The 26,146-nt window shown below is 44.6% G+C and overlaps 1 protein-coding gene across 1 annotated transcript; it reads left to right on the plus strand.

Moving 5' to 3' along the window:
- On the plus strand, positions 1-23,903 carry C13H15orf61 (chromosome 13 C15orf61 homolog). The gene is made up of 4 exons (XM_029575966.1): positions 1-26; positions 17,045-17,383; positions 19,071-19,229; positions 23,724-23,903. The coding sequence occupies exons 2-3, from the start codon at positions 17,047-17,049 to the stop codon at positions 19,196-19,198; spliced, it is 465 nt and encodes a 154-aa protein (XP_029431826.1). The 5' UTR covers positions 1-26; positions 17,045-17,046; the 3' UTR covers positions 19,199-19,229; positions 23,724-23,903.
- Positions 23,904-26,146: the final 2,243 nt, after the last annotated feature.

Genomic DNA, 26,146 nt, shown 5'->3' on the forward strand with positions numbered 1-26,146 from the left:
TGCAGTGACTGTTCGTCAGTGGCAAGGTAGGCTCGAACATGCCCTTGGAGGGGGTCGGGACAGTGGGAGACGGGAGTCGGGTTTGGGCTTAGGCCACGTTTAAGGGGCCTCATTGCGTTACCAAGCGTGCGGATACCGGCGGGGAACAGCAGGCCCTGCACAGGCCCAGCTCGGGGGGCACAGAGCAGCCCTCCGCTTCCTGCTCCCCCTCCTTCCATCTTCTCTCGGGCAGGGAACGGAGGGGAAGGGGTGAGGATGGAGCAGAGGCCCTGCCCTCCCCTCCCAAAATGCAGTAAGGGGTGGGGGAGCAGGGAGTCGATTGTTCTGCACCTCCGTTCCCTTCTGCCCAGGGCAGCCCCAGATCCCAGCTCTGACGCCTAGAAATGCTCTGTGTGAAGGGAGAAGATGGAGAGACAACCTGGGGGGAATAAATAACAGCAGATAAAGATCAAAATGCTCTTATCTAGGCCTCCCAGCAGGGTGTAACTGCCCCTCTGTGCAGGCATCCCCCTTGCAGAAATGTCACTCCAAAAGTTACCAAAGCTTACCCCATTTTTTAAATTTCCATCCTATGGTCAGTTGGGATTCTCTGTGTCTATCCCATACCCTCTTGAATGTCTTTACCGATCTTGTCTTCACCACCTCTTTTGGGAGGGCATTCCATGCATCCACCATGCTTTTTGTGAAAAGATATGTTTAGCCGATTGAAGTTTCATATCATGAACTGATAACTACCCTTAACCAATTAGACTTGATGCTTTTGGCAACATTGCTCTCCATTCTGACTCCAAGGGGAAAAGGGGGACTTGGATTCAGACGATAGCCAACTCTAGGCTCCAACTTTTATGGTCTGGGGTAGTGATATCAAGACAGCGAAAAAGCACAGGATTGCTTCTATAGCCAAGTCCTACAGCAAATCACATTCAAGCAGCATTGTCTGAATTATCAAGAAGGCTGCTCATCCCATAACAATGTTGGTAGCAATAATTTTGTTATCACTTTGACAGTTGCTTGGTTTTCATTGCAAATATTACTACCCTTAATATAAAGCTGGGGGAGGGGGGGTAACTGACCAATGTGCTGCCTGGGGAGGAGAGAGCAGCAACATTATGGGAAAGACACTTCCTATGGCACTGGAGAGGGGAAGAGCAGCAGAGACTGAGAAAGGGGAAAAAGGGGGAGAGGAGCTATGAGGGGGTAAGAGATGCAGGGAGAGGTTGAGAAGTGTAATGAGGTTACTGCCTGGGGGAGAACATGCTGCTCTGCGGGACTAGAAGGGAAGGAGGGGAGAGGGGCCGTGAGTGGATCAGATGCTGGTCCTGAGGGGACATAGCTGAAAAAGGGAACATGGGCTGTGAAGGGGCGAAAGAAGCTGGGAAACCGGGCATGATCTGTGAGAGAAGAGTAGGCACTGGGGCTGAGAGTGTGAACATCAGCTGTGAAGGCAAAAGCAGCTGAGAGGTGGAGAGGAGAGGGGATTCTGTAGAGAAAAAGCATGAAGTGGTGAGGAGAGGGAAGGGTGAGACTAGAAGGCCATGAGAGAAGATAAGCTGAAGAATGACACAGGGTATGGACTGGGGGAGAGACACAGAGGAAACAGAGCAAATGATAAAGGAATGGGAGGAAGTGGAGTGGTGACGGGAAGCTCAAGATGAAGGATAGAAATCAAACTGCAGACACAAAGATTGGAAAATTGTTTAGGCCTGTGAAGATTTCTGTGCTAGTTCAGCTGGGTCAAGGGCAGGAGTGCTTACTGTGCCCTTCGCCAGCCCTGTGGTCACCAGGGTATTTTGCTGGAAGGCCAGGGGAGATGGAGGAACTGTGGACTGAAAATGTTTTACAATTGCTTTTGGCAGCTCCAACGTTGAGAAGAGCCATGGTCAGGTGCAAATTGAGGGGAACAGTTTCCTCTGTTGACAAAAATAAAAGAATAATTTCCCCTGTTATATCCTGTGAGGCCCATGCAATATGAATATGCTAAAAATGGGCATTCAACTGGGTGCCTGTTTTCCTAACATGCGCCCATCCACCTCTCCCGGGCGTGCAATGCAGTATGCAAAAAGGGACGCCCTGGGGAAATTGTGCGTCCCTAGCGTGTCCTTGGCATCAGGCACCCAGGAGATGTGGCTGTGTGAGGGTTACCAAAACAAACGCTCAATACGAGAACAATATACATGGCCTGGAGTATGTACTGAGCACCCAGAATTTGTTGTTTTCTGTCAAGCCATTTTTAGTTTTTCACGATGCTGCTTTCTGTGGTTCCTCTTACTTAGTATCGCAATGACAGAGGAGCATCTGGGAGGCGGGGTGGCACTTTATGTCCGGGATGGCATAAAGTTCTTATGTTCTTAGGATAAACATCCTGCATGAGACTAAATGCACAATTGAATCTTTATGGGTAGAAGTCCCTTGGGTGTCGGGGAAGACTATAGTGATAGGGGTATACTACCATCCACCTGGTCAAGATGGTGAGACTGACAGTGAAATGCTAAGAGAAATTAGGGATGCTAACCAAACTGGTAGTGCAGTTATAATGGGAGACTTCAATTACCCCAATATTGACTGGGTATATGTAACATCAGGACATGCTAGAGACAAAGTTCCTGGCTGGAATAAATGACAGCTTTATGTAGCAATTGGTTCAGGAACCAATGGGAGAGGGAGCTATTTTAGATTTAATTCTCAGTGGAGCACAGGATTTGGTGAGAGAGGTAACAATAGTGGTAATTGTGATCATAAAATGATCAAATTTGAATTAACGACTGGAAGGGGGACAGTAAGCAAATCCACGGCTCTAAAGCTAAACATTCAAAAGGGAAACTTTGATAAACTGATAAAAATAGAAAAAGAAATGAATGGAGCAGCTACAAAGGTAAAAAGTGTGCAAGAGGCGTGAACATTGTTAAAAAATACCATACTAGAAGCACAGTCCATATGTATTCCTTGCATTAAGAAAGGTGGAAGGAAGGTCAAACAATTGCCAGCTTGGCTAAAAAGTGAGAAGAAAGAGGCTATTTTAGCCAAAAGATCTTCATTCAAAAATTGGAAGAAGGATCCATCAGAAGAAAACAGGATTAAGCATAAGCACTGGCAAGTTAAATGTAAGACAGGCTAAGAGAGAATTTGAAAAAATTTGGCCGAAGAGGAAAAACTCACAATAAAAACTTTAAAAAATATATCCAAATTAGAAAGCCTGCGGGGGAGTCAGTTGGACTGTTAGATGATTGAGGGGTTAAAGGGACACTTAGGGAAGATAAGGCCATTGCGGAAAGATTAAACAATTTCTTTGTTTCTGTGTTTACTGAAGAGGATGTTGTGGAGATACCTGTTCCAGAGATGGTTTTCAAGGGTGATGTTTCAGATGACTGAACCAAATCATAGTGAACCTGGAAGATGTGGTAGGCCAGATTGACAAACTAAAGAGTAGTAAATCACCTGGACCGGAGGGCATACACTCCATGGTTCTGAAAGAACTAAAAAATGAAATTTCAGACCTATTTCAATTAATTTGTAACCTATTATTAAATTATCTGTTGTACCTGAAGACTGGAGGGAGGCCAATGTAACCCCAATATTTAAAAAGGGCTCCAGGAGCGATCTGGGAAACTACAGACCGGTTAGCCTGACTTCAGTGCCAGGAAAAATCGTGGAAATGGTTATAAAGAATAAAACCACAAAACATTTAGGTAGAGGTGGTTAATGGGACACAGCCAGCATGGATTAATCCAAAGGAAGTTTTGCTTCATAAATCTGCTAGATGTGGTGTATTTGGATTTTCAGAAGGTGTTAGACAACGTCCCGCAAAAGAGACTTCTAAGAAAACTAAAAAGTCATGGGATAGGTGGCGATGTCCTTTCGTGGGTTACAAACTGGTTAAAAGACAGGAAACAGAGAGTAGGATTAAATGGACAATTTTCTCAGTGGAAAAGGGTAAACAGTGGAGTGCCTCAGGGATCTGTACTTGGACCGGTGCTTTTTAATATATTTATAAATGATCTGGAAAGGAATACGACAAGTGAGGTTATCACATTTGCAATTGACACAAAATTACGTAGAATATTAAATCTCAAGCAGGAGGACCTTGCGAGACTGGAAGATTGGGCTTCAGATGAAATTTAACATGGACGAGTGCAAAGTGATTAATTTAGGGAAAAATAACTTTTGCTGTAATTACACAATGTTAGGTTCTATCTTAGGAGGAGCTACCACCCAGGAAAGAGATCTAGGATCCCACATTGAAATCGTCAGCTCAGTGTGCTGCGGCAGTCAAAAAAGCAAACAGAATCGGTACGATGCAGTAAAGTGCGCTCAGGCTGAGCGCACGGTTAGCCCCCATTTGGCCACACATTTTCGACATGCTATTTTTCCCCTTTATTCAGTAAGGGGTAATAGCGCGTGAAAAACGTGCGGCCAACACCCCCCCCCCCCCCCCCCCCGAAACTAATAGCACCATCAACATGCAAATGCATGTTGATGGTGCTATTAGTCATTCCCGCGCAATACAGAAAGTAAAATGTGCAGCCAAGCCGCACATTTTACTTTGAAAGGCAGGTGTTAATTTCAGCCAGCCCACGGGTTGGAAGACGGACGCTCAATATAGCCGGAGTCCATTTTCCGAACCCGTGGCTGTCAGCGGGTTTGAGAACCGACGCCAGTAAAATTGAGCTTCGGCTGTCAAACCCGCTGACAGCCTCCTTTTACCGCGGGCCCTAATTTGCATACGGGCCGATAGTGAATCGCGCGCCCAGGACACTGGCCTGTGCGCACATCAGGAGAGCGGGCGCTCGCCGGATCTGCTGTGGCTTTTACTATATCAGCCCGCAAGTTAGGAATTATTAGAAAGGGAATGGTGAATAAAACGGAAAATGTCATAATGCCTCTGTATCGCTCCATGGTGAGACCGCATCTGGAATACTGTGTACAATTCTGGTAATTGGGTTTAACAATTACCTAGAGGAAGAATCCATAAACTGCTATTAATTTAAATAGTAATAGTGGCTTGAGAGCTATTTAATGTTTGGGTACTTGCCAGGTTCTTATGGCCTGGATTGGCCTCTGTTGGAAACAGGATGCTGGGCTTGATGGACCCTTGGTCTGACCCAGTATGGCATGTTCTTATGAGGAACCACAGAAAAACATTTTTTTTGTTTTAAAGTAGACCCCTTGACGCACAGCAAGAATTTACGCTTGTTCCGGGGCAGGTGCTAAAATTTGAGGGGTTAAAAAGTGCAAGTTGGGCACAGGGCGATGTTTTTGCATCGGTGGTTATGGACGCGCATCGAATCACTCATTAAACTGGGCGCACTTTATTACATCAGCCCCCATGAGAGGCAATATGTAGGCTCAACAGGTGCAGAAAGAGATGGCAGGAGAGATGGGTGGCGTTTGGAAGGGGGATAAGGAGTACATTGTTCACCTTGCTTCCTGGCTCCCGATGCAGCTCCCAGGCTGGCTGCTTGCTTGGTAGCTGAGCTGTATTGGGTGGGCTGGCATGCAGTGGGTGCCTGAGCGCATGCTTCCTGGCTCCCGGTGCAGCTCCCAGGCTGGCTGCTTGCTTGGTAGCTGAGCTGTATTGGATGGGCTGGCACGCAGTGGGTGCCTGAGTGCATGCTTCCTGGCTCCCGGTGCAGCTCCCAGGCTGGCTGCTTGCTTGGTAGCTGAGCTGTATTGGGTGGGCTGGCACACAGTGGTTGCCTGAGCGCATGTTTCCATTTCTGGGACTGCTGGAGGGTTTCCGGGCTGAGGGCAGGAAGCACCATGTGCGGCATTCAGGGCATGCAGGTGGTGATTTGAGTACCCCAACCAGGAATCTGTGGAAACCAGAGGTACTGCAGGGGATGGAGAGGAAGGTATGGTCCCAGGGAACAGAGACGTCCCTGAGCTCTGGGAAGGAGCAGCAGCGAGGTGGGAGGGTAGGGGAGAATCACAGATTGAGAGGTCAGCTGAGTGAGGGGTGCGGAACAGACCAGGTCAAGAAGAGGCGGGGACGGGGATATTAAGAACCCTGCCACCAAAATATATAAAAGTATGCATAGGGAGGAAGGAGGGAGGAGAAAATAGGATACTTAATGGAGAGGAGAAAAATATTAGAAGAAAGAGAAAAAGGATGTTGAAATACTGGTGGGGGTGACCTGGGAAGGGTAGAAACACTGCTGTGGGTTGGCTGGGCTGGAGGCGACAGGGTGGGGTTACTGGTGGGGGTGAGCTGGGAAGGGTAGAAACACTGCTGTGGGTTGGCTGGGCTGGGCTGGAGGCGACAGGGTGGGGTTACTGGTGGGGGTGAGCTGGGAAGGGTAGAAACACTGCTGTGGGTTGGCTGGGCTGGGCGCGACAGGGTGGGGTTACTGGTGGGGGTGAGCTGGGAAGGGTAGAAACACTGCTGTGGGTTGGCTGGGCTGGAGGCGACAGGGTGGGGTTACTGGTGGGGATGAGCTGGGAAGGGTAGAAACACTGCTGTGGGTTGGCTGGGCTGGAGGCGACAGGGTGGGGTTACTGGTGGGGATGAGCTGGGAAGGGTAGAAACACTGCTGTGGGTTGGCTGGGGTTACTGGTGGGGGTGAGCTGGGAAGGGTAGAAACACTGCTGTGGGTTGGCTGGGCTGGGCTGGAGGCGACAGGGTGGGGTTACTGGTGGGGATGAGCTGGGAAGGGTAGAAACACTGCTGTGGGTTGGCTGGGGTTACTGGTGGGTGTGAGCTGGGTCTGGGGAAACTGATGAAACTTTCATTGCTTCCCCAGCTCTTATGATCACAAGAGTCCTGGGTCTGCATTGCCTGATCTGCTCTCTACTTTTAAATTCGCCCTGGCCAGTTGTGCCCATGACCCGCCATGCATTGTATTTTTCTTTTGGCTGCTGGGGCAAGGTAATTTATTTATTTATTTATTTTAAGTTTTTCTATACCGGCATTCGCGATAAATATCGCATCATGTCGGTTTACAATTAACAAGTAGATAGGGAACAAAAGGCAATAAATAACATTGATCTAAGTAATAATAATAATAAAATAATAGTAATAGTAGTAAAAAACGTTAAACAAGAGAAGGCTAAGGAATGCAGTTACAATAAAACAAGGGAGTAATATAACTTGGATCAGAGAAAAGAAGCAGGGGTTTAAATATATATAACATATTTGTCTCGAGTTGGGCATCTTAAATTATTTTGAAAAGTTGGCTTCTATGCCGGCACTGGTTCAGGCTCGGTCTTAGCCATAAGTAGCATAGGGAACTGCCTCTGGTGCAAAGTTTTCATAGGCACCGGAGTGCCAGTGCTGTCATCCATGTCTGTTACCATCCCAGTGCTGGCTGCATACTGGCAGCAGCTCCCTCAGCATTCAGCAGAGGGCCTGATGTCACATGAGTCCTGACCCCCACGTGGGTTTCCTCGTACCATGGACTTCTGGGCAAGGCCCGTTGGCACCGGGTGTTCAGTTTGTAGTTGCCTCGGTTGTGGGGTTGGTGATGCTGGACCAGGGAAGGATCTGGCCAGGGTGGGGATTCTGGGTCCCTGGCACCTCCGATAACCTTGGGGACTCCCTTGTCCTGTGGGCACCCTGGTTTTAAATCCAGTCCTAAACTGGCTATGTTGTTAGTGTTCAATGGAGCAGGGAAAGGACTTGTCATTTTAGCAAGAATTGCAGGACGTTTGCCCTGAGCTGCAGCATTCTCCCCGAGTCCGGTGTTAGGGAGAAACTCTGCAGGCTCTACAGTGTTCACAGCTTCTCCATCTGGATTTGTTAATGCTGTAAAGGAAAACTTATGCTAATTTTTAAAAGCATTTCTGCAGGAAAACCAGAATATTAACGCGCAGAAATGGACTTTTACTTAAAAACTGCCTGACCGATATGCAGGACTGAGAAGAGAGATTTCTGGGAGGAACAAGTAGGAAGCCCTTTGCACTGACAGGCGTATCTTGGGATTTAAAAAGCGTGCACAGGAAGGTTTAGTGGGTAAACAGTGTGAAGATTTTCAAAGTGGATTTGTGTGTGTGATATTACAGAATTATACCCTAATGAAAAAAATCATCTAAATTTATATTTAAATCTCCAACCTAAATTTGAATTCTGCAGAGGCGAAGGCAGTCAGGAGAGTGAAGGCTCTAAGAGAAAATGGTGAATTTCTTTTACTGAAAGGAGTGACTACAGAGGAGGATTATAAAACAGATGTGAAGGAGAGCAGTATGTGCAGGGTGACAAGCAGAAAGCAGAAATACTGGACAAATATATGTGTGGTGTATTCGTTGAAGGGGTCAAAGTAGAGATAAGTAAAAGTCAGAAATAGAACAGGTTTGCCCCAAACCATTTACAGACCAGAGTTCACACACAATTACCAGAACTGAACGTGCACGAGGCACTGGGGCCACGCGTAACGCATCCCAGGATGATAATGCAGCACAGAATGGCTCTGCAAGCCTCACTGACATTTAAGTCGCTTTTTAACAATAAGGATAAGCACAAAGGGTCCTTAGCTGGGGGGAGTGAGGGGTAAAGCCTGGGATAAGCACAGAGGATCCTTAGCTGTGGGGGAGTGAGGGGTAAAGCCTGAGATAAGCACAGATGATCCTTAGCTGTGGGGGAGTGAGGGGTAAAGCCTGGGATAAGCACAGAGGATCCTTAGCTGTGGGAGAGTGAGGGGTAAAGCCTGGGATAAGCACAGAGGATCCTTAGCTGTGAGGGAGGGAGGGGTAAAGCCTGGGATAAGCACAGAGGATCCTTAGCTGTGAGGGAGTGAGGGGTAAAGCCTGGGATAAGCACAGATGATCCTTAGCTGTGGGGGAGTGAGGGGTAAAGCCTGGGATAAGCACAGAGGATCCTTAGCTGTGGGGGAGTGAGGGGTAAAGCCTGGGATAAGCACAGAGGATCCTTAGCTGTGGGGGAGTGAGGGGTAAAGCCTGGGATAAGCACAGAGGATCCTTAGCTGTGGGGGAGTGAGGGGTAAAGCCTGGGATAAGCACAGATGATCCTTAGCTGTGGGGGAGTGAGGGGTAAAGCCTGGGATAAGCACAGAGGATCCTTAGCTGTGGGGGAGTGAGGGGTAAAGCCTGGGATAAGCACAGAGGATCCTTAGCTGTGGGGGAGTGAGAGGTAAAGCCTGGGATAAGCACAGAGGATCCTTAGCTGTGAGGGAGTGAGGGGTAAAGCCTGGGATAAGCACAGAGGATCCTTAGCTGTGGGGGAGTGAGGGGTAAAGCCTGGGATAAGCACAGAGGATCCTTAGCTGTGGGGGAGTGAGGGGTAAAGCCTGGGATAAGCACAGAGGATCCTTAGCTGTGGGGGGTAAAGCCTGGGATAAGCACAGAGGATCCTTAGCTGTGGGGGAGTGAGGGGTAAAGCCTGGGATAAGCACAGAGGATCCTTAGCTGTGGGGGAGTGAGGGGTAAAGCCTGGGATAAGCACAGAGGATCCTTAGCTGTGAGGGAGTGAGGGGTAAAGCCTGGGATAAGCACAGAGGATCCTTAGCTGTGGGGGAGTGAGGGGTAAAGCCTGGGATAAGCACAGAGGATCCTTAGCTGTGAGATGGAGTGAGAGGTAAAGCCTGGGATAAGCACAGAGGATCCTTAGCTGTGGGGGAGTGAGGGGTAAAGCCTGGGATAAGCACAGAGGATCATTAATTAGAGAGGTAGGGGGGTGAGTGGTAAAGCCTGGGATAAGCACAGAGGATCCTTAGCTGTGAGATGGAGTGAGAGGTAAAGCCTGGGATAAGCACAGAGGATCCTTAGCTGTGGGGGAGTGAGGGGTAAAGCCTGGGATAAGCACAGAGGATCCTTAGCTGTGGGGGAGTGAGAGGTAAAGCCTGGGATAAGCACAGAGGATCCTTAGCTGTGGGGGAGTGAGGGGTAAAGCCTGAGATAAGCACAGAGGATCCTTAGCTGTGAGGGAGTGAGGGGTAAAGCCTGGGATAAGCACAGAGGATCCTTAGCTGTGAGGGAGTGAGGGGTAAAGCCTGGGATAAGCACAGAGGATCCTTAGCTGTGAGGGAGTGAGGGGTAAAGCCTGGGATAAGCACAGAGGATCATTAATTAGAGAGGTAGGGGGGTGAGTGGTAAAGCCTGAGGTCATGTAGGGTCTGTGATATAGCAAGAGGAGGTATATGGAATAAATATATGGATCTTGCAGTTTACTGTGACAAAGGAAGAACTAACAAATGTCCCTGTATAGCTTCATCATGGTCATTTCTTTAAGTCTCCTATTTCCTGTAATAAGCTCAGCTCATCCATCCTTTTTACTTTCCTTCGGTGCATTGAGACTTTGTCTTGTCGCTTATTTCCTATGAATTAATTTAGCATATTGACTTATTGCTGTCTTAGCTGAATTTTCAGGAAGTCTGGGCCTGTATTTCTCTTTTCATATCAGTTTCTCTGTATTAAATGTGGAATTACAGCCCAGATGTGAGGTGTCCTCTGTAAGAAGAGATCACGCAGTGCAGGGAGTGGGATGACAAGGGGTGGGTGCCACCCTTTTGAGAAGGTGGGTGGGGGGGGGGGGCACTAAAAGCCACTCTTGTGCGTGTGCCATTTTATCCAGTGAGTGCCCGGCGCGAGCTGTAATAAAACCCATTCCCCTTTTATTCTGTGCCTTCCTATCCTGGCATTCTCAGCTCAGCCGCAGGGCTGCGTACATCCAATAGCACCGCGGATGGGAGGCTCATGCCACCGTCTGCAGAGGCCTCGGCTGGCAGCACTGTATCATTTTACAAGTTTTGCTATTGGACTCGCTGCTTTCCGGGTTGATAAATGCGTGCAAAGGTAAGGATATACGTAAACCATCCATTTATCTCCCCCACGTTTCCAGGGATAAAACACGCTGTACCATGAAGTGCTCTGTATGTAAATCATGTAAGAAGAAGCACAGGGAGACAATGGGGAAGGAGCTTCTTCTTCACTATTAATTACAAGCAATATCTCAAACTCAGCATTGTGAGAGCTGCTGAGCCATGGGGTACCAGGAAAATGTTCTAATTAATCAATTACTGCCTAGCGATGAAGCCTGTTTATTTACCGCGCTGGAATTATGTAGAACTAGTAATTATTTATGAGGTATGCTAAAATATGAGTCAACTTCGCCTTTGTCTAATTAATAGAGCATTGAGTTGGCTTGAAAACCCTGCCTAATAAGGCCGGTGCCGGAGCAGGCATGGGTAGGGCACTGCCAGTCTTGCTGCTTTGGTTGTAAATTTAGAAAGACAAAAAAACCCTATCAGAGTAAAGAATGGATTACCTGATAGATTAGAGCCTCCAAGAATTCTGGGGTTAAAAACGGTCCTTCAGGAATCAGAAAATGAATCTTGGAGAGAGTGATGGCCGACATCTGCCTCTTCAGAAACAATGCGGCAGTGGCTGAGAAGGAAAGAGAAGAGCCTGCCGAGGGCAGGCGGTGATGACTGCCCTTCCCCCTACCTGCCGTCGTCGTCATGGCCCAGGGAGAAACAACCCAGCAACACCCAGCTGCCGCCGGCGCGCTGCCAGAGGGGTGCGTCCCTTCTGCCCGATTTGTTTTTGAAAAATTTTGGCTTTTGATGGACAAGAAAACGAAGGGAAACATTTTTTTCCATCGATTTATCTTTAGTTCCCACCAAAGGCCCAATGGACCAACATGTGGTTCGGCAAGAATTAAGTACCAGACTGGACGGAGAACAGGAGACTTCTTTTATCATCTGGAGTCTCGCTGAGTTCAGCTACGAACGTACCACCGCCACAGCCTACTTTGGCTATGGATCCATCTTTGACCACTTTGATCTTAGGGGAGATAAGTTCTCCTTGTAGAACTCAGTTTGCTGGCTCATTTGCCCTCTCCCTCTCCTGAATTTGATGATAGCTCAGTGGCCATCTTATCCAATGCTGTACCTGGGGAGAGACATTAGCTATCCACCTTGAAACCCATTGAGTCACAAGGGCGCCATTACAAGCTATACTAGTTTTACCTCAGGATCCAGGAGAGGCTCAGGAGCCCATAAGTATTACTATGCTGGATATCGGGAAGGTGGTGTCCATATTGGATAGGACTTTAACTTCTACAGGAGAGCAACTAAATCAGATAACTGTGGACCTTAGAAGAAAATTCCAGGAGCAAGACTACTGGCTGAATGTAATGGACAATTGTACGGTAACATTGAATTCTCAAATATCTGTCTTGCAAGCAGTGGAAACTGTGCATGTTAAAGAGAGTTTGTTGCTTCGTGGTTAGTTTGAGCGATTGAAACATTTTATGAGAAGGAAGAATTTGTATTTCTTGAATTTTCCAGTGACGTTGGCCCTGGTTTTATTTAAAAAATATATTGCAGATATCTTGCTTATCCCATCAGATAAATGCCTACCCTATCTAAGATCTGCTGTCTTCCTAAAAACAGAAGGGAGCTGGACTCTCTTTAGGGCAATCTCCCTCCCTATCTACATTTCTGGAGCCTTCATTCAAAGGCATTTCCTTAAGAGCAACCCTCCTGGTTACATTTCTTTCAGAACAGGGATCTGATCTTTCAGAAATGTTGTCAATATAAAGCCAGATTATTCTATGGACAGCAGCTATACGTATTTCCTGATCTTTCCCATATTACACAAGTACATAGAAAGCTTTTGCAACTAAAACAGAAAGCTGTAGCGATGGGAGCTTTCTTTTTTCCTCAAAGCCATGCAAGTGCTTAGTAACTTAAAAAAAAAAGTTGTATTTTTGTTGACCCATTGCATCTGTAAACCTTTGTTAAAGATAAAGTGGAGGGTTAGGCGTTATTGGGTAGATGACATTTGCATTAGCTCCTTATTGGCTTAAGTACGATCTAGATAGGGCTGTGTTTCCCCCTGATGTGGCTTAGATTGGAATTCTTGAATACATTATGGCTACCATTCTTTTTTCCTTCTCTTATCAATATTTTTTAGGGAGATATATATATATATATATAAATTTAAAAAAAAAGAAAATGAATCTTGTATTACATGAAATTGTTTCCCGGAATAAAATGATTTATCCTAGTATACAGAATGAAAACAAAACACTACTCCAAGGCCAATTTCAGAGTGATTGGAAATCAAAGGTTCCCTGGTATGAAAAGCTGGAATTTGTTTTGTCAGCTGTCTTGAAATATTTATTTTTTTATTTGTATGATGTTACTATTATGACTTTTTATATTTCCTGATTTTATTGTTTTATGGGGAATGGTGATGTTTCTGTTTTCCATTGTTGCACTGCATACTTAGTCTGGCTATTAGCAATTTTCAGTTCAGTGTTTGCACATTTCTATTTATACTTTATGGTCTGTCTGCGTTCTGGTGTATAATGGAAGTAAGGTATTCTGCTATTGTATCGTTTCTGTGTAGGGATCTATAATAGCCTGTCTTGTTCTGGGGTTTTTTTTTTTTGGTTTTTTTTTAAATAGGGGATGTATTGGTATTTTAGAGCCTGGTGTAATATTTGCAATGTTGCATTTTCACAGGTAGGATTTTCACTGTTTTGAGTGCTGGCAGTTTGTATAGTTTTGGTATCAGAGGTTTACTATATTGTGATTGTAGTTCAGTTTATTCATGGCTTTTTGAGGGCTAAGCCCAAACCCAATGCACTTTACAATAGGCCTAATACCATATGGGCTCCAAACGTCTTTTTTGCAGGGTTTTCTCACTGCACCACAGTATTGCATGTAAATATTGTTGTAAGATATTTTTACATCAGAATGTCCTTTTTTATGTAAAATCTGTTATTCATGCATAACTTTAATTGTGTGTGGTGAGAGCTGGGGGAGTGGGGAAGATAGGGGGGTAAGGTTTGCCGAGCACCTAATCCCCTTGCACTGGCCCTGAAAGAGAGCGTCCCGCACAGACCCTCAGCATTCACTTTCCCAGAGTGCAAATACTGGGGAAGGGTGAGAAGCAGATGGTAGGGTTGTGAGGAGCGTGGCAGGATTGCCAGCTTCTTACAGATATCACTGGCATTCTGATCTGCCAGGCCTCTGGGAACTCAGCACTGCAAGGGGGAGATTACCTCCATGCCATCTCCGAGATTTGTCCTGTGCTATGCCTGCCTCGGAGGGTGGGAGGGGAGGGGCGCAGCAGAGTGGGTCTGTGTGAGAGCCCGTGTGTCGCACGTGTATCTGTGAGGGAGAGGGAATGAATGTGTCATTGTGCATGTGTGGAAGAGAGAAGATAACATTTCTGCAGCCCTACCTCGATCAATCCGTGACAATCTCAGGCTGATTGGAAATTACAAGATCCCAAGTATGGAGAACAGAAACATTTTTAATCCTTACTTGTTTTAATTAGTGGATGTTATTTGATTCTGCTCTTTCAAAATATTTACATTTTTTAGGGGGGGAATAGAACACTTTTTAATTATTGGATTTTTTATTTATCAGATGTTTTGAAGGGTGCTTGGGAAATTTTGGATATTCTGTTCATTAACTGGTTTGAAATATTTATTGTCATGAATATGATTTTACTATTATGATTATTTTATATTTCTTGATTTTATTATTTGATGCTTTATGAAGAATGGCATTTATTTATTTATTTATCGGGTTTTATATACCGTCATTCGAATTCATCGTCATAAATCCATCATAACGGTTTACAAATATGAAGGTTGCAATGTTAAGGGATAAAACAGAGTTTCAAAAAGGTTCAAACTGTTGTTAAACATAGGGGAATCAAATGTTAACTTCTTAGTTACAGTCTGTAGTTGTGATAAGTTCATTTCTTCATTTAATCTTCAGGTTGAACTGGAGGGTGAAGATGTTGTGTTGTTCATTGGGCGAGTTGGTATGCTTTGTTGAACAGCCATGTTTTTAGCTCTTTTTTGAATGTTTTTAGGTTTTCTTGAGTTCTAGGTTCAGTTGGTAGGGTGTTCCAGGTTTGTGGGCTACCTGGAGATATTGCTCTCTTTTGGGTTGAGGTGAGTTGCTTGGAATGCGTAGGAGGTGTTTTTAGAACTCCCTTATTTGCTGATCTGAGGTTTCTGTTTGGGGTATGTAGTTTTATAGAGGAGCTTAGCCAATTTTCTTGTTTTTCATATATAATTTTATGGAGGGTAGATAGTACTTTGTATTCAATCCTGAATCTTATTGGTAGCCAGTGTAGTGAAATAAGTATTGGGGTGATGTAGTCGTGCTTTTTGGATCCAGTGAGGATTCTTGCAGCTGCGTTCTGCAGGATCTGGAGTGGGCGAATGGTGTTTATAGGTAGGTTGAAAAGGAGTGAGTTACAGTAATCTATGTTGGAGAAAATTAGTAATTGAAGGACTGATCTGAAGTAATTATTGGAAAGAAAAGGTTTTACGTGACGGAGTGTAAGTAGTTTATGATATCCGTCTTTGATTTTTGTTGTGATATGGTTTTTAAAAGAAAGTTCTCTGTCAATTATTACTCCGAGGTTGCGGGCATGGTTGATTGGAGATATAACTGAACTTTGGTTCATTAGGTTGAGTGGTGGTATTTGAGGAGAGTTGTTCTTTCTGTCTAATAAAATCATTTCAGTCTTGTCGAAGTTGAGGATGAGTTTTAAGTTGGTTAGTATTTCCTTTAAATTGTTTAGGTAAGTTGCTGTTAATTTGTAAGTTTCTTCTAGTGATTTTTTTTTTATTGGGATTAATATTTGAATATCATCAGCATAGATGAAGTGTGTCAGATTGAGATTTGATATTGTTTCTGTTTTTCATTGCTGCTCTGCATACAGAGGCTGGCTTGTTGTGGGTTCCAGTTCAGTTCTTCTCTGCATGTTTCTGTTTATACTTTCTGGTCTCTTTATTCTGTATTTGGTCAGGGTCTCTCTGTGTTCTGCATATGTGACCGAGGTGAGGTATTTTGCTGGCAAGTAGTTTCTGTGTAGGGATCTATAGAAGCCTGGTTTCCTAATAAGAGTTTTATTGGTGTCTAGGTGTAATATGTGCAGTATTGCCTTTTCATAGATATCATTGTTAGGGCTGTTTATGGGAATGGATATTGTAATGGTAACTCTGTTTATTCATGGCTTTCTGAGAGCCAAGCTCACACCCAACACATATTGCAAAAAGTCCAATTCCATAGGAGCTCCAAGTGTCTTTTTGCAGACTGTTCTGGTTGGCACCTCAGCAGTGCATGTAAATATAATATGCATGTTGTGAGTGATGATATTATTGCCTCAGAAGACTGTATTTTTTAATGTAAAATTTGTTATAAATGCATAATTTAATTGTGTGTGCCATGTAAAGGGTGTGGGAGTGTGTGGGTGGGCTGGTGGTGGTGTGTGCAAGGCTGTAAGGTTTGCCTAGGGTACCTAATACCCTTCCCTATCCATGGGTTCGGGGGAACGGGGGTCAGTTTTTAAAAATATAGATTGCAGGACGAAGCTGGGTTTTATTTGATGGGCCCGGGACAGACACTGAATGAATCAGGGAAGGAGGGGTGGGGGGTGCAGCACAGGATAGCAAAAAAGCTAGCACCAGCTCTCTGGAGAGTTGTGACTTGGTCATCCCATTATTGTCTGGGCAGCATGTCAAGAGGTGACCGTTTTGGACAAGTAGTTTTGCACAGTCTTCTCCACTGATGGGGCTGGGATGCTTTTTTACTATTGCTCTGCTGTGCAGCCTTCAACTTCAGACTTCTTGAGAGAAAGCAAGTTTGCTGACTTGTTTACCCAAGGATGAATCAGCCATGCTTATTACCTGCCCCCCCGTCTCTGGAGAGTAGACTACCTGGCTAAAGTTAAGCTCTGGAAAAGACTGGAGAGCACGAGGCAGTGTGTGCGTCGAAACTACCGCACATGCTCAGTAAGACTTTTGTAGAGCTATGACATCACCCTTGTGACATGGCTGATTCATCCTTCTGTCTACCGAGTGTCCTGTTTACAGGTAAGCAAACTTGCTTCCATGATCATATGCGTATGGACTGTGGGATGAGCAATTTTACAGGTCCATGCCTTATCCAGTTACTGAATATTCCATATTATGGCTGTTTGTGCTGTTAAATATCAAAATATCTGAAATATTCTCAGTGATAAGTGGGATGGGAGTAGAGCTAACTTATTCTGGAATTTCTGCTTCCCAAAGTCTCCAAATATAAGATGCTGAAAGTAATAGACGTCCTCTCTCTTCCAGCAATGCTTTCTCTGAAGAAAGCCCATGAAGTCTTCTTACGAGTTCTCCTGTTCCCCATAGCAGGAGCGAGCGGACAGCGACCCAACGCCTCAGAGGTCCTCACTCGGCACTTGCTGCAACGCAACCTCCCACACTGGACCTCCTTTTGCGTCAAATACAGCGCCGTGAACAATGACCAGTTTGGGCTTTCTAATTTTAACTGGGATGTAGGAGGCGCAAATTATCACATCCTAAGAACCGGCTGTTTCCCTTTTATTAAATATCACTGCTCCAAGGCTCCATGGCAGGACTTGAAAATGGAGGACTGGTTTTTCACCTCACTTAAGGTGATTAATTTTGGTAAGTCAGCCGTCATTATTACTGACACTTCGTTTTACTGTAAATGGAAAGCACAGCAAACCATGTGTGCCTCCCATATTAGACTATTTACACAGCTGGTTTGTCACATACTATGATATTTACAGCTGGATTTGGTTCATATTTTGAAGATATTGGGTTTTCTGCTGTTTCTATGAATGCAGAATTTTCTGCAGGATTGTTCCTTTTTATCATTTAACTGAAAAACATTCAATATTGAGTAAACAGTAACAATATGATTGAAAATGTTACACAGTGAAGATGATTCCTGTGCAGACAAACGTTTGGATTTCTCAGACTTCCTCAGGCACATTTACCTTGATATAAACCTATTAAGCAGGCAGACCAAACATGATCACTGTCGTCAGGTGCAAAAATCCATTTCTCTTAAACAAAATAACTAGAGGATGTAAATATTATTGAACTTAAATGCCTGAGAAAAAGTAATGAAGGGAAAACAATTTAAAATGGAATTGTGTTTAATATGTGTATTCTGCATGAGGACTGAACCTTTAATGCCAACAGTCCAACCTTCATATTAATACTGTACATAATCTTCCCTGACCACCACCATAACAGATGGCACTCCCAGGGCATTCAGTGAGGCCTAACATTCTGAAAGCATTTTCCTGACTGTTTTCAGTAAGACGGATCCAAGCCCTGCTCATAATCAAGGTATTTGCCTATGGCTGGCATTCATTGGATTGTGATCCTTGATTGCAATATTCGCAATTCAAAAAATGGGAGAATAATTGATAGTCTCTGTTTTAAATAAATTTGAGATTGCTGCTATGATGATTCTCTTCAGCAACCCATGCAGGCATTTCACTGATACACATATACATAAAGCATGAACACAGCATGGAGAAGTGAAGAGCAATTCTTCATCAGAGGCCCAAGCAGGCATCACATAGATAGACATAAAGCATGAACACAGCATGGAGAAGTGAAGAGCAATTCTTCATCAGAGGCCCAAGCAGGCATCACATAGATAGACATAAAGCATGAACACAGCATGGAGAAGTGAAGAGCACTTGTAAGCCTCTCGACGGACAGGGAATTACCCACAGTACCTGAATGTAATCTAAATCAAATAAAGCATGGAGCGCTGAAGAGTGAATGTTCAGCAGAGGAATCACACTCTGGGTCAGATTTAAGATTGTGGCACAGGACCTGTGTATTGTGTGTGTGGGTGGGGGTTGCTGCAGGAGTCATCCCAGATTTTGGATGCCCTATGTATGTACCTATGTTACCCAGGCCTACACCCAGCCCTGATCACACTGATGTGGCCTGAATATTTTTTTTAAACTGTCTACTATATTCTATAATTTTATACTTATTGGACTACAAATATACATTTTTTCCCCCAAAATAAATGTAAATCTAAGAAATTAAAAATTCAGACAGAGAAATGAAGGAGACCTTAGAATAGGACCAAAGACGCAGGGAAACCAAGACCTAGGCGTATGCTGATAAGAAAGAATAACTGCTGTGTTACAGGGGACTCCTGGCTTGTGTTCTCTGTTTGAAACTCCTGTTTTCTACCCTCAGTTCCCTTTTCCTAACTGATGACATTTTATTTAGTTTCGTTTATTTGGTTTATTGCAATTCAAGCAAAATGTCAATGCTGTTAATATGAAACAATAATATAACTGCTTCTTCTTCTCAGGGATCCCGACGTTACTGTATGGACTTGCTTCTTGGTTCTTTGTCAGAATCACCGAGACAGTCCCCACCGGTTCTGGCCCAGTCACTGTCTATTTCCTGCACAAGGAAGAAGAAGGTGCCAGGTTCTGAATCCACGTCCCTGCGGTGCTTCTCCAAACATGTGAGTTGGCTCTCCTGTGAAATTCATGCGGTTCCCAGGCTTTCTGACTTCCTGTAAATGAATCTGTCGGCTTTTCCAAGTTGGTGTTTGATTGCACATCCTTTGGGCTCAGGTATTGCTGGTGTATGTATTACACAGACGATGACTCGTCAGAGGAGTTAGAAATCTGCGATGCTAGCAGGCAGCAGGCAAACTCTGAGGCTGGCGGTTGCTTTCTTCCTCACTGCCCAGTACAGGTTTGGATAAGTACCAGTTTGCTATTGTGCTGTTTTACCTCTTCAAACTCCTATCCCTGAGCCAGCTTGCCAGTGTCAGCCCTGAAGGCTTGGAGGGATCTATCCACTGAGACGACAGTTGTTAGCTGTGCCCTCCATACAGCTCTAGGACTGAGCACAAAGCAATGGGGCCAGCCCAGCTCCTTTACCAGTCAGGAACACTCCCTCTGTTCAGTCAGAATCTGGACATTTTCATTACATCAGTCAATAAGGGAGCAAGTGGTCATGTCAAGCACCGACTCACTGGTATCATATAAACACCCTGTGACTGTCACACCAATATTTATTTATTTATTTAAAAACTTTTATATACCGGTATTAGTATGCATACATCATACCGGTTTACAATGTAACTTTAAAGGTAGAAATTACAATGAACAGGGAGGGCGAACAAGGAGGAGTATACAAAGAGCAGGAGGTGGAGGAATTAAAGCAATAAATAAAAACTGCAACGGACTATTTATAGGAATATACAAGGCGTAGGCAAGATACTTGCAGAAGTCGGTGTACTTAATCAGGGTAGGCTTGTCGGAAGAGCCATGTTTTAAGTTTTTTTCTGAACTTGGCGTAACATGGCTCTAGCCTGAGAGTGGTAGGGAGGGCGTTCCATTGTTTAGGGCCTGCAATGGATAGTGCACGGTCCCTAGTAGAGGAGAGGTGGGCTTTTTTCAAAGGGGGAATGGAGAGGGTGCCTTTGTTGACAGTGCGAGTGGGTCGTTCAGTGCGTATAGGACGAAAGGGTTCATCCAACCAATTGGAATTGTGCGAGTGGATGGACTTGTGCACTATGGTTAGAATTTTGAAGAGAATTCGGGATGCGATGGGGAGCCAGTGGAGTTCTTTGAGTATTGGGGTAATGTCATCAGCTTTCCTTGAGTTGGTGATGACCCTGGCGATGGCATTCTGGAGCATTTGTAAGGGCTTGGTGGTGGAGGAGGGTAGGCCAAGGAAGAGGGCATTACAGTAGTCCAGCTTTGAGGAAAGGGTGGCTTGGACGACGGTGCGGAAGTCATGATAGTGGAGGAGGGGTCTGAGTTTCTTCAGGATGTGAAGCTTGAAGAAACCTTCTTTGAGGATGGAGTTGATCTGTTTTTTGAGATTGAGTTGTTGATCTATGATAACCCCAAGGTCTCTTACTGTGGGTTGGGGTGTTATGACGTTGAAAGCTGGATCGTTGGAGATCGGTGGTTTGGGAGGGAGGTGAGGAGAGATAAGGAGCAGCTCTGTTTTGGAGGAGTTTAGAGCGAGGTGGATGTTGGTGAGGAAGTCATTGATGTTGGCAAGACATGTGTTCCAGAAGGCAAGGGCATCTGAGAGAGAGTTGTGAATGGGAATGACGATTTGAACGTCATCTGCATAGAGGTAGAATTTGAGGCCGAGGTCTGTGAGGAGCTGACATAGAGGTGTGAGATAAATGTTGAAAAGGGTGGAGGAGAGGGAGGAGCCTTGTGGGACACCTTGAGACAAGGGATAGAGTGTGGAGTTGGCGTTTCCTATCTTGACGGAGAACTTTCTGTTAGATAAGTAGGATTTAAACCATAGTAGGGCTAGGCCTGAGATGCCTATTTCGGATAGCCGGTTGATGAGGAGGTTATGGTTGATGGTATCAAAGGCAGCTGAGATGTCGAGTAGGGCGAGGAGGTAACAGTTGCCTCGGTCCATGCCTATGAGTAAGTGGTCCGTGAGGGAGAGCAGGAGGGTTTCTGTATTGAGGTATTTACGGAAGCCGTATTGGGCTGGATGCAGAATGTTGTTGCTTTCTAGATATTCTGTAAGTTGGATGTTTACAATCTTTTCCATAATTTTGGATAGGAAGGACAGGTTAGAGATAGGGCGGAAGTTAGCGGGGTCTTTAGGGTCTAGTGTTGGTTTTTTTAGGAGGGGCTTGACAATAGCTTGTTTAAGAGCATCTGGGACAGAGCCTGAAGAGAGGGAGGAGTTTATGATGTCTGCGATGGGTTTGGATATAGTGTTCGGGATGGAGAGGAGGGATTTTGTGGGAATGGTGTCTGAAGGGTGGGAATCATCTGCCAATGGCCACTGAGTCCTTATTTTGCTTTGTTTTTAAATATTCTTTTGCAAATAAAACAGATTAGTCTTTGCATAAGTTTTGCTGTATCAGAAAACTGGTCAAGTCAGATGGCCCAAATTATCCAGCTGCCAATGTGCTTAACTTGTAATCCACAGTGCAGAAATCTCACACTCTGATGTACAAATCAGGTGTCTAGCAAGACTTGAGGCAAAAGGAGGAGCTGCATGCAGCAGGTCGCACATGAAACTGCAGCAGAGCCCCTGACTTACCAGCTGTAAAGGAGAGCACAGCACTCCCACAGCCTCCTCACCGCCCCTTGCTTTACCGTTTACTAAAGGAGGAGCTGCATGCAGCAGGTCGCACATGTAACTGCAGCAGAGCCCCTGACTTACCAGCTGTAAAGGAGAGCACAGCACTCCCACAGCCTCCTCACCGCCCCTTGCTTTACCGTTTACTAAAGGAGAAGCTGCATGCAGCAGGTCGCACATGTAACTGCAGCAGAGCCCCTGACTTACCAGCTGTAAAGGGGAGCACAGCACTCCCACAGCCTCCTCACCGCCCCTTGCTTTACCGTTTACTAAAGGATGAGCTGCATGCAGCAGGTCGCACATGTAACTGCAGCAGAGCCCCTGACTTACCAGCTGTAAAGGAGAGCACAGCACTCCCACAGCCTCCTCACCGCCCCTTGCTTTACCATTTACTAAAGGATGAGCTGCATGCAGCAGGTCGCACATGTAACTGCAGCAGAGCCCCTGACTTACTAGCTGTAAAGGAGAGCACAGCACTCCCACAGCCTTCTCACCGCCCCTTGCTTTACCGTTTACTAAAGGATGAGCTGCATGCAGCAGGTCGCACATGTAACTGCAGCAGAGCCCCTGACTTACTAGCTGTAAAGGAGAGCACAGCACTCCCACAGCCTCCTCACCGCCCCTTGCTTTACCGTTTACTAAAGCTTCATCTCAGAATGGCTGACTGGGTGACTCTCCTTCTCACTGGTTTTAAATGCAAAGCTCCCAGTGCACAGCTAAGCACACAGTTGCATTTTGTGCCACGCAGTTGGATATTTGGGTTTAAAGAGATCCCTCGGGGCTGGATTTACAGAAGCCTTTATCTACAGGCAGAAATTCCTTTAGAAATCACGGTGAGTTCTTTGCTGGCAGGACAGCAGGTGAAACTTTAATCAAAAAGGTACTTAGGCGGGTATATTTAGTGTTGTGCTGCACGCGTGGCAGCGGCTAAAGGAGAGGCTGACACAGGGAAAGATTGGGTTACATTAAAGGCTCATTAATAATAAAAGCCGCTATTAGCATTTTGCTAAGATGGCTGAAAGTGATTTCCTTCACCTAATGGGCAGCGTTAAATAAGTGCGCCTCAGAAGGGCTGAATTCAAGCACTGCTCAGTCACTGCTACTCATCTTGTCAATACTCTGGTCCCAGCACAGAACTGATAAAATAGCTTTTAATTACCAGGCGCTAAGAGTGGCTTCTCATTGGCGCTGCCTCTTCTGCACACTGGGGCTTGTTTGATTTCTGATAATGCCGACTGCTGACTGGGCTCCAATAAATACCAGAAACTGGACTCTCTGTCCATTCCATGATGGGCAAGCCTCCTTGGAGAACATCGTTGACAAACTACCCTATTGATCCTGGGCAATTCTGTGCTGCTCGAAGCATTAAACAGGGACTTGATTTCTTGCCTAATGCTCTCGCTGTGTAACAATTAAGCCAATGTAATATTTTCTTGTATTACATAAAAATCAATAGACCTCTTGCTCCTGCATCATTGATCATGGTGAAGGATGAGCTGGTGGCTAGGTGTGTGGGGAGAAGGGTTTGCCCAGGTCAAAGGGCAGATATCATAATATCACACCCTGGAATTGCTGGGACCTGTGAGCCATCTGTCAGAAGGTAAGAGTGGCCACACACGGCAGGGCACTGCCTCAGCCCAGAATCAATGGCAGCTGAGAAGTGCACTTTTTCACTGTCTAAGTTTACCTTTTAGTTTTCTTCTGGGCTACAACTTGAGCGTTTATGTCCAGAAGAACTGTCGCAGGTTGTACTCATTTTCTGTGATATTTCAAAAATGAAATTAGAAATAGTATTTTGTGGCACACTGCCATGGTTGCCTAACACTGGAGCATTATGGGGTGAAATTATATTTTCCTGTGATTTCTCATCACTGTGCAGGACAGAGGCTGAGGGCTGATTCAGGATTGTGTGTACCTGTGACCCTTGCCAGTGGCCCATGTTCAGCCTGAATATAAGCCCAGCATGAAGACATCACAGCCCTGGGAAAACTATATTTCTGGTGATTTTTTTTTTTATCTTTTGTCAGGCTCCTATTTAAGTTGTACTCCATGAAGTTAGCAAAACAAATTGGAGAAAATTATTTTTCACTCATTGCACAATTAAGTTTAACCACATCCTCTGGCAACTAATTCCAATCCACGAAAGGACATCGCCTCCTATCCCATGACTTTTTAATTTTCTTAGAAGTCTTTCGTGGGGGACTTTGTCAAACACTTTCTGAAAATCCCAATTCACTACATCTACCAGCTTACCTTTATCCACATGTTTATTAACCCCTTCATAAAACTGTAGCAGATTTGTAAGACAAGACTTCCCTTGGGAAATGCTTGCTGGCTTTGTCCCATTAAACCATGTCTAGCTATATGTTCTGTGATTTTGTTCTTTATTTATTTTATTTATTTATTTAAAAACTTTTATATACCGATGTTCATAGACATATCACATCAGTTTACAAATAACAAGGGATAAATATTGAAATTGAGGGGGAAGGATAAAGTTACATGTAACAGGGGAATAAAAACTTGGAAGAGTTGGAGAAAATGGTCAGGTGACCTAAGCGAGCAGGAGTTAAATAGATAGCGCAATAAATTATAATAACATTATAATAACATATTATAATGACAAATTATAATAAGGAATTAAATCGAGCAATAAATTATAATAACATTGTTTGTAAAGTTCTTGAGGGTGAGGTAGTGAGGGGAGGAGCTATAGTGGGGGAGCTAATTCCAGGGTAGGCTAATTCAAGTGCAGGTTAATTCAGGTATAGGCTTGTTCAAACAGCCACATCTTTAGAATAGGTTCCACGATTTTTCCCAGCAGTGAAGTCAGGCTCACCAGTCTGTACTTTCCCGGATCACCCCTGGAGCCCTTTTTAAATATCGAGGTTACATTGGCCCCCTTCCAGTACAGCGGACAATTTTAATGATAGGTTACAAATTACTAGTAATAGATCTGAAATTTCATTTTTTACTTCTTTCACAATCGTGGGGTTGTATACCATCTGGTCCAGGCGATTTGCTATTCTTCATTTTGTCAATCTGGCCTACTCCATCTTCCAGGTTCACTGTGATTTGGTTCAGTTCATCTGATCATCATCCTTGAAAACCATCTCTGGAATGGGTATCTCCCCAACATCTTCATTTGTAAACACAGAAGCAAAGAATTAATTTAGTCTTTCTTCAATGACCTTATCTTCTCTAAGAGCCCCTTTAACCCCTCAATTAACTAACGGTCCAACCGATTCCCTTGCAGGCTTTCTGCTTCCGATATATTTTTAAAAAATTTATTATGAGTTTTTGCCTCTATGGCCAGCTTTTCAAATTCTTTCTTCGCCTGTCTTACCAATGTTTTACATTTAACTTGCTAGTGCTTATGCTTTTTCCTATTTTCTTCAGATGGATTCTTCTTCCAATTTTTGAAGGAAGTTTTTTTGGCTAACAAAAAAGCCTCTTTCACTTCGCCTATTAACCAAGCTGGCTATCCTTCCACCTTTCTTAATGTGTGGAATACATCTGGACTGCACTTTTAAGATGGTATTTTTAAACAACATCCATGCCTGTTGTCATTCTTAACATTTGTAACTGCACCGTTTACTTTTTTTTTCTGTCTTCCTCATTTTATCAAAGTCTCCCTTTTGAGAGTTTAGTGCTAGAGCCATGGATTGACTTATTGTCCCCCTTCCAGTCATTAATTCAAATGTTTATCATGTTATGATCACTATTGCCAATCTGCCCCACTACTTATACCTCTCTCACCAAATCCTGTGCTTCAAAAAGAATTAGATCAAAAATAGCTCTTATAAGTTCTTGAACCAATTGCTCCATGAAGCAGTCATTTATTATATCCAGGAGCTTTCTCTCTAGCATGTCCTGATATGACATTTACCCAGTCAATATTATTGTAGTAATTGAAATCTCCCATTATTACTGCATTGCCAAATTGGATAGCTTCCCTTATTTTTCTTAGCATTTCATCGTGTGTCTTCTCATTTTGCCCAGGTGGATGTTAATATAATCCTGTCACTATACTCTTCCCCAACACACAGGTTTATTAAGCCAGGAATACAAAATATAAAAGCCTGGCTCCTTTTTCTAGCATTCTGGGTTATGCCTTATAGAACATGCCAAGTTTATGATAGACATATTTTGGAATAATATGAACTATGCTTTCAAGTATCCCTCTGCGTACAACAGAGTCTGGTCAATGTTGAGCTATAAAGAAGTAATGTGACAACCCCCCCAGGGAGCAATGCACCAACCCCAGGTGACAGGACACAATGCTCCACCCCCTTAAGGTGA

The sequence above is a fragment of the Rhinatrema bivittatum genome, chromosome 13 (genome assembly GCF_901001135.1).
Source record: "Rhinatrema bivittatum chromosome 13, aRhiBiv1.1, whole genome shotgun sequence".
In the NCBI taxonomy this organism is placed as follows: Eukaryota; Metazoa; Chordata; class Amphibia; order Gymnophiona; family Rhinatrematidae; genus Rhinatrema; species Rhinatrema bivittatum.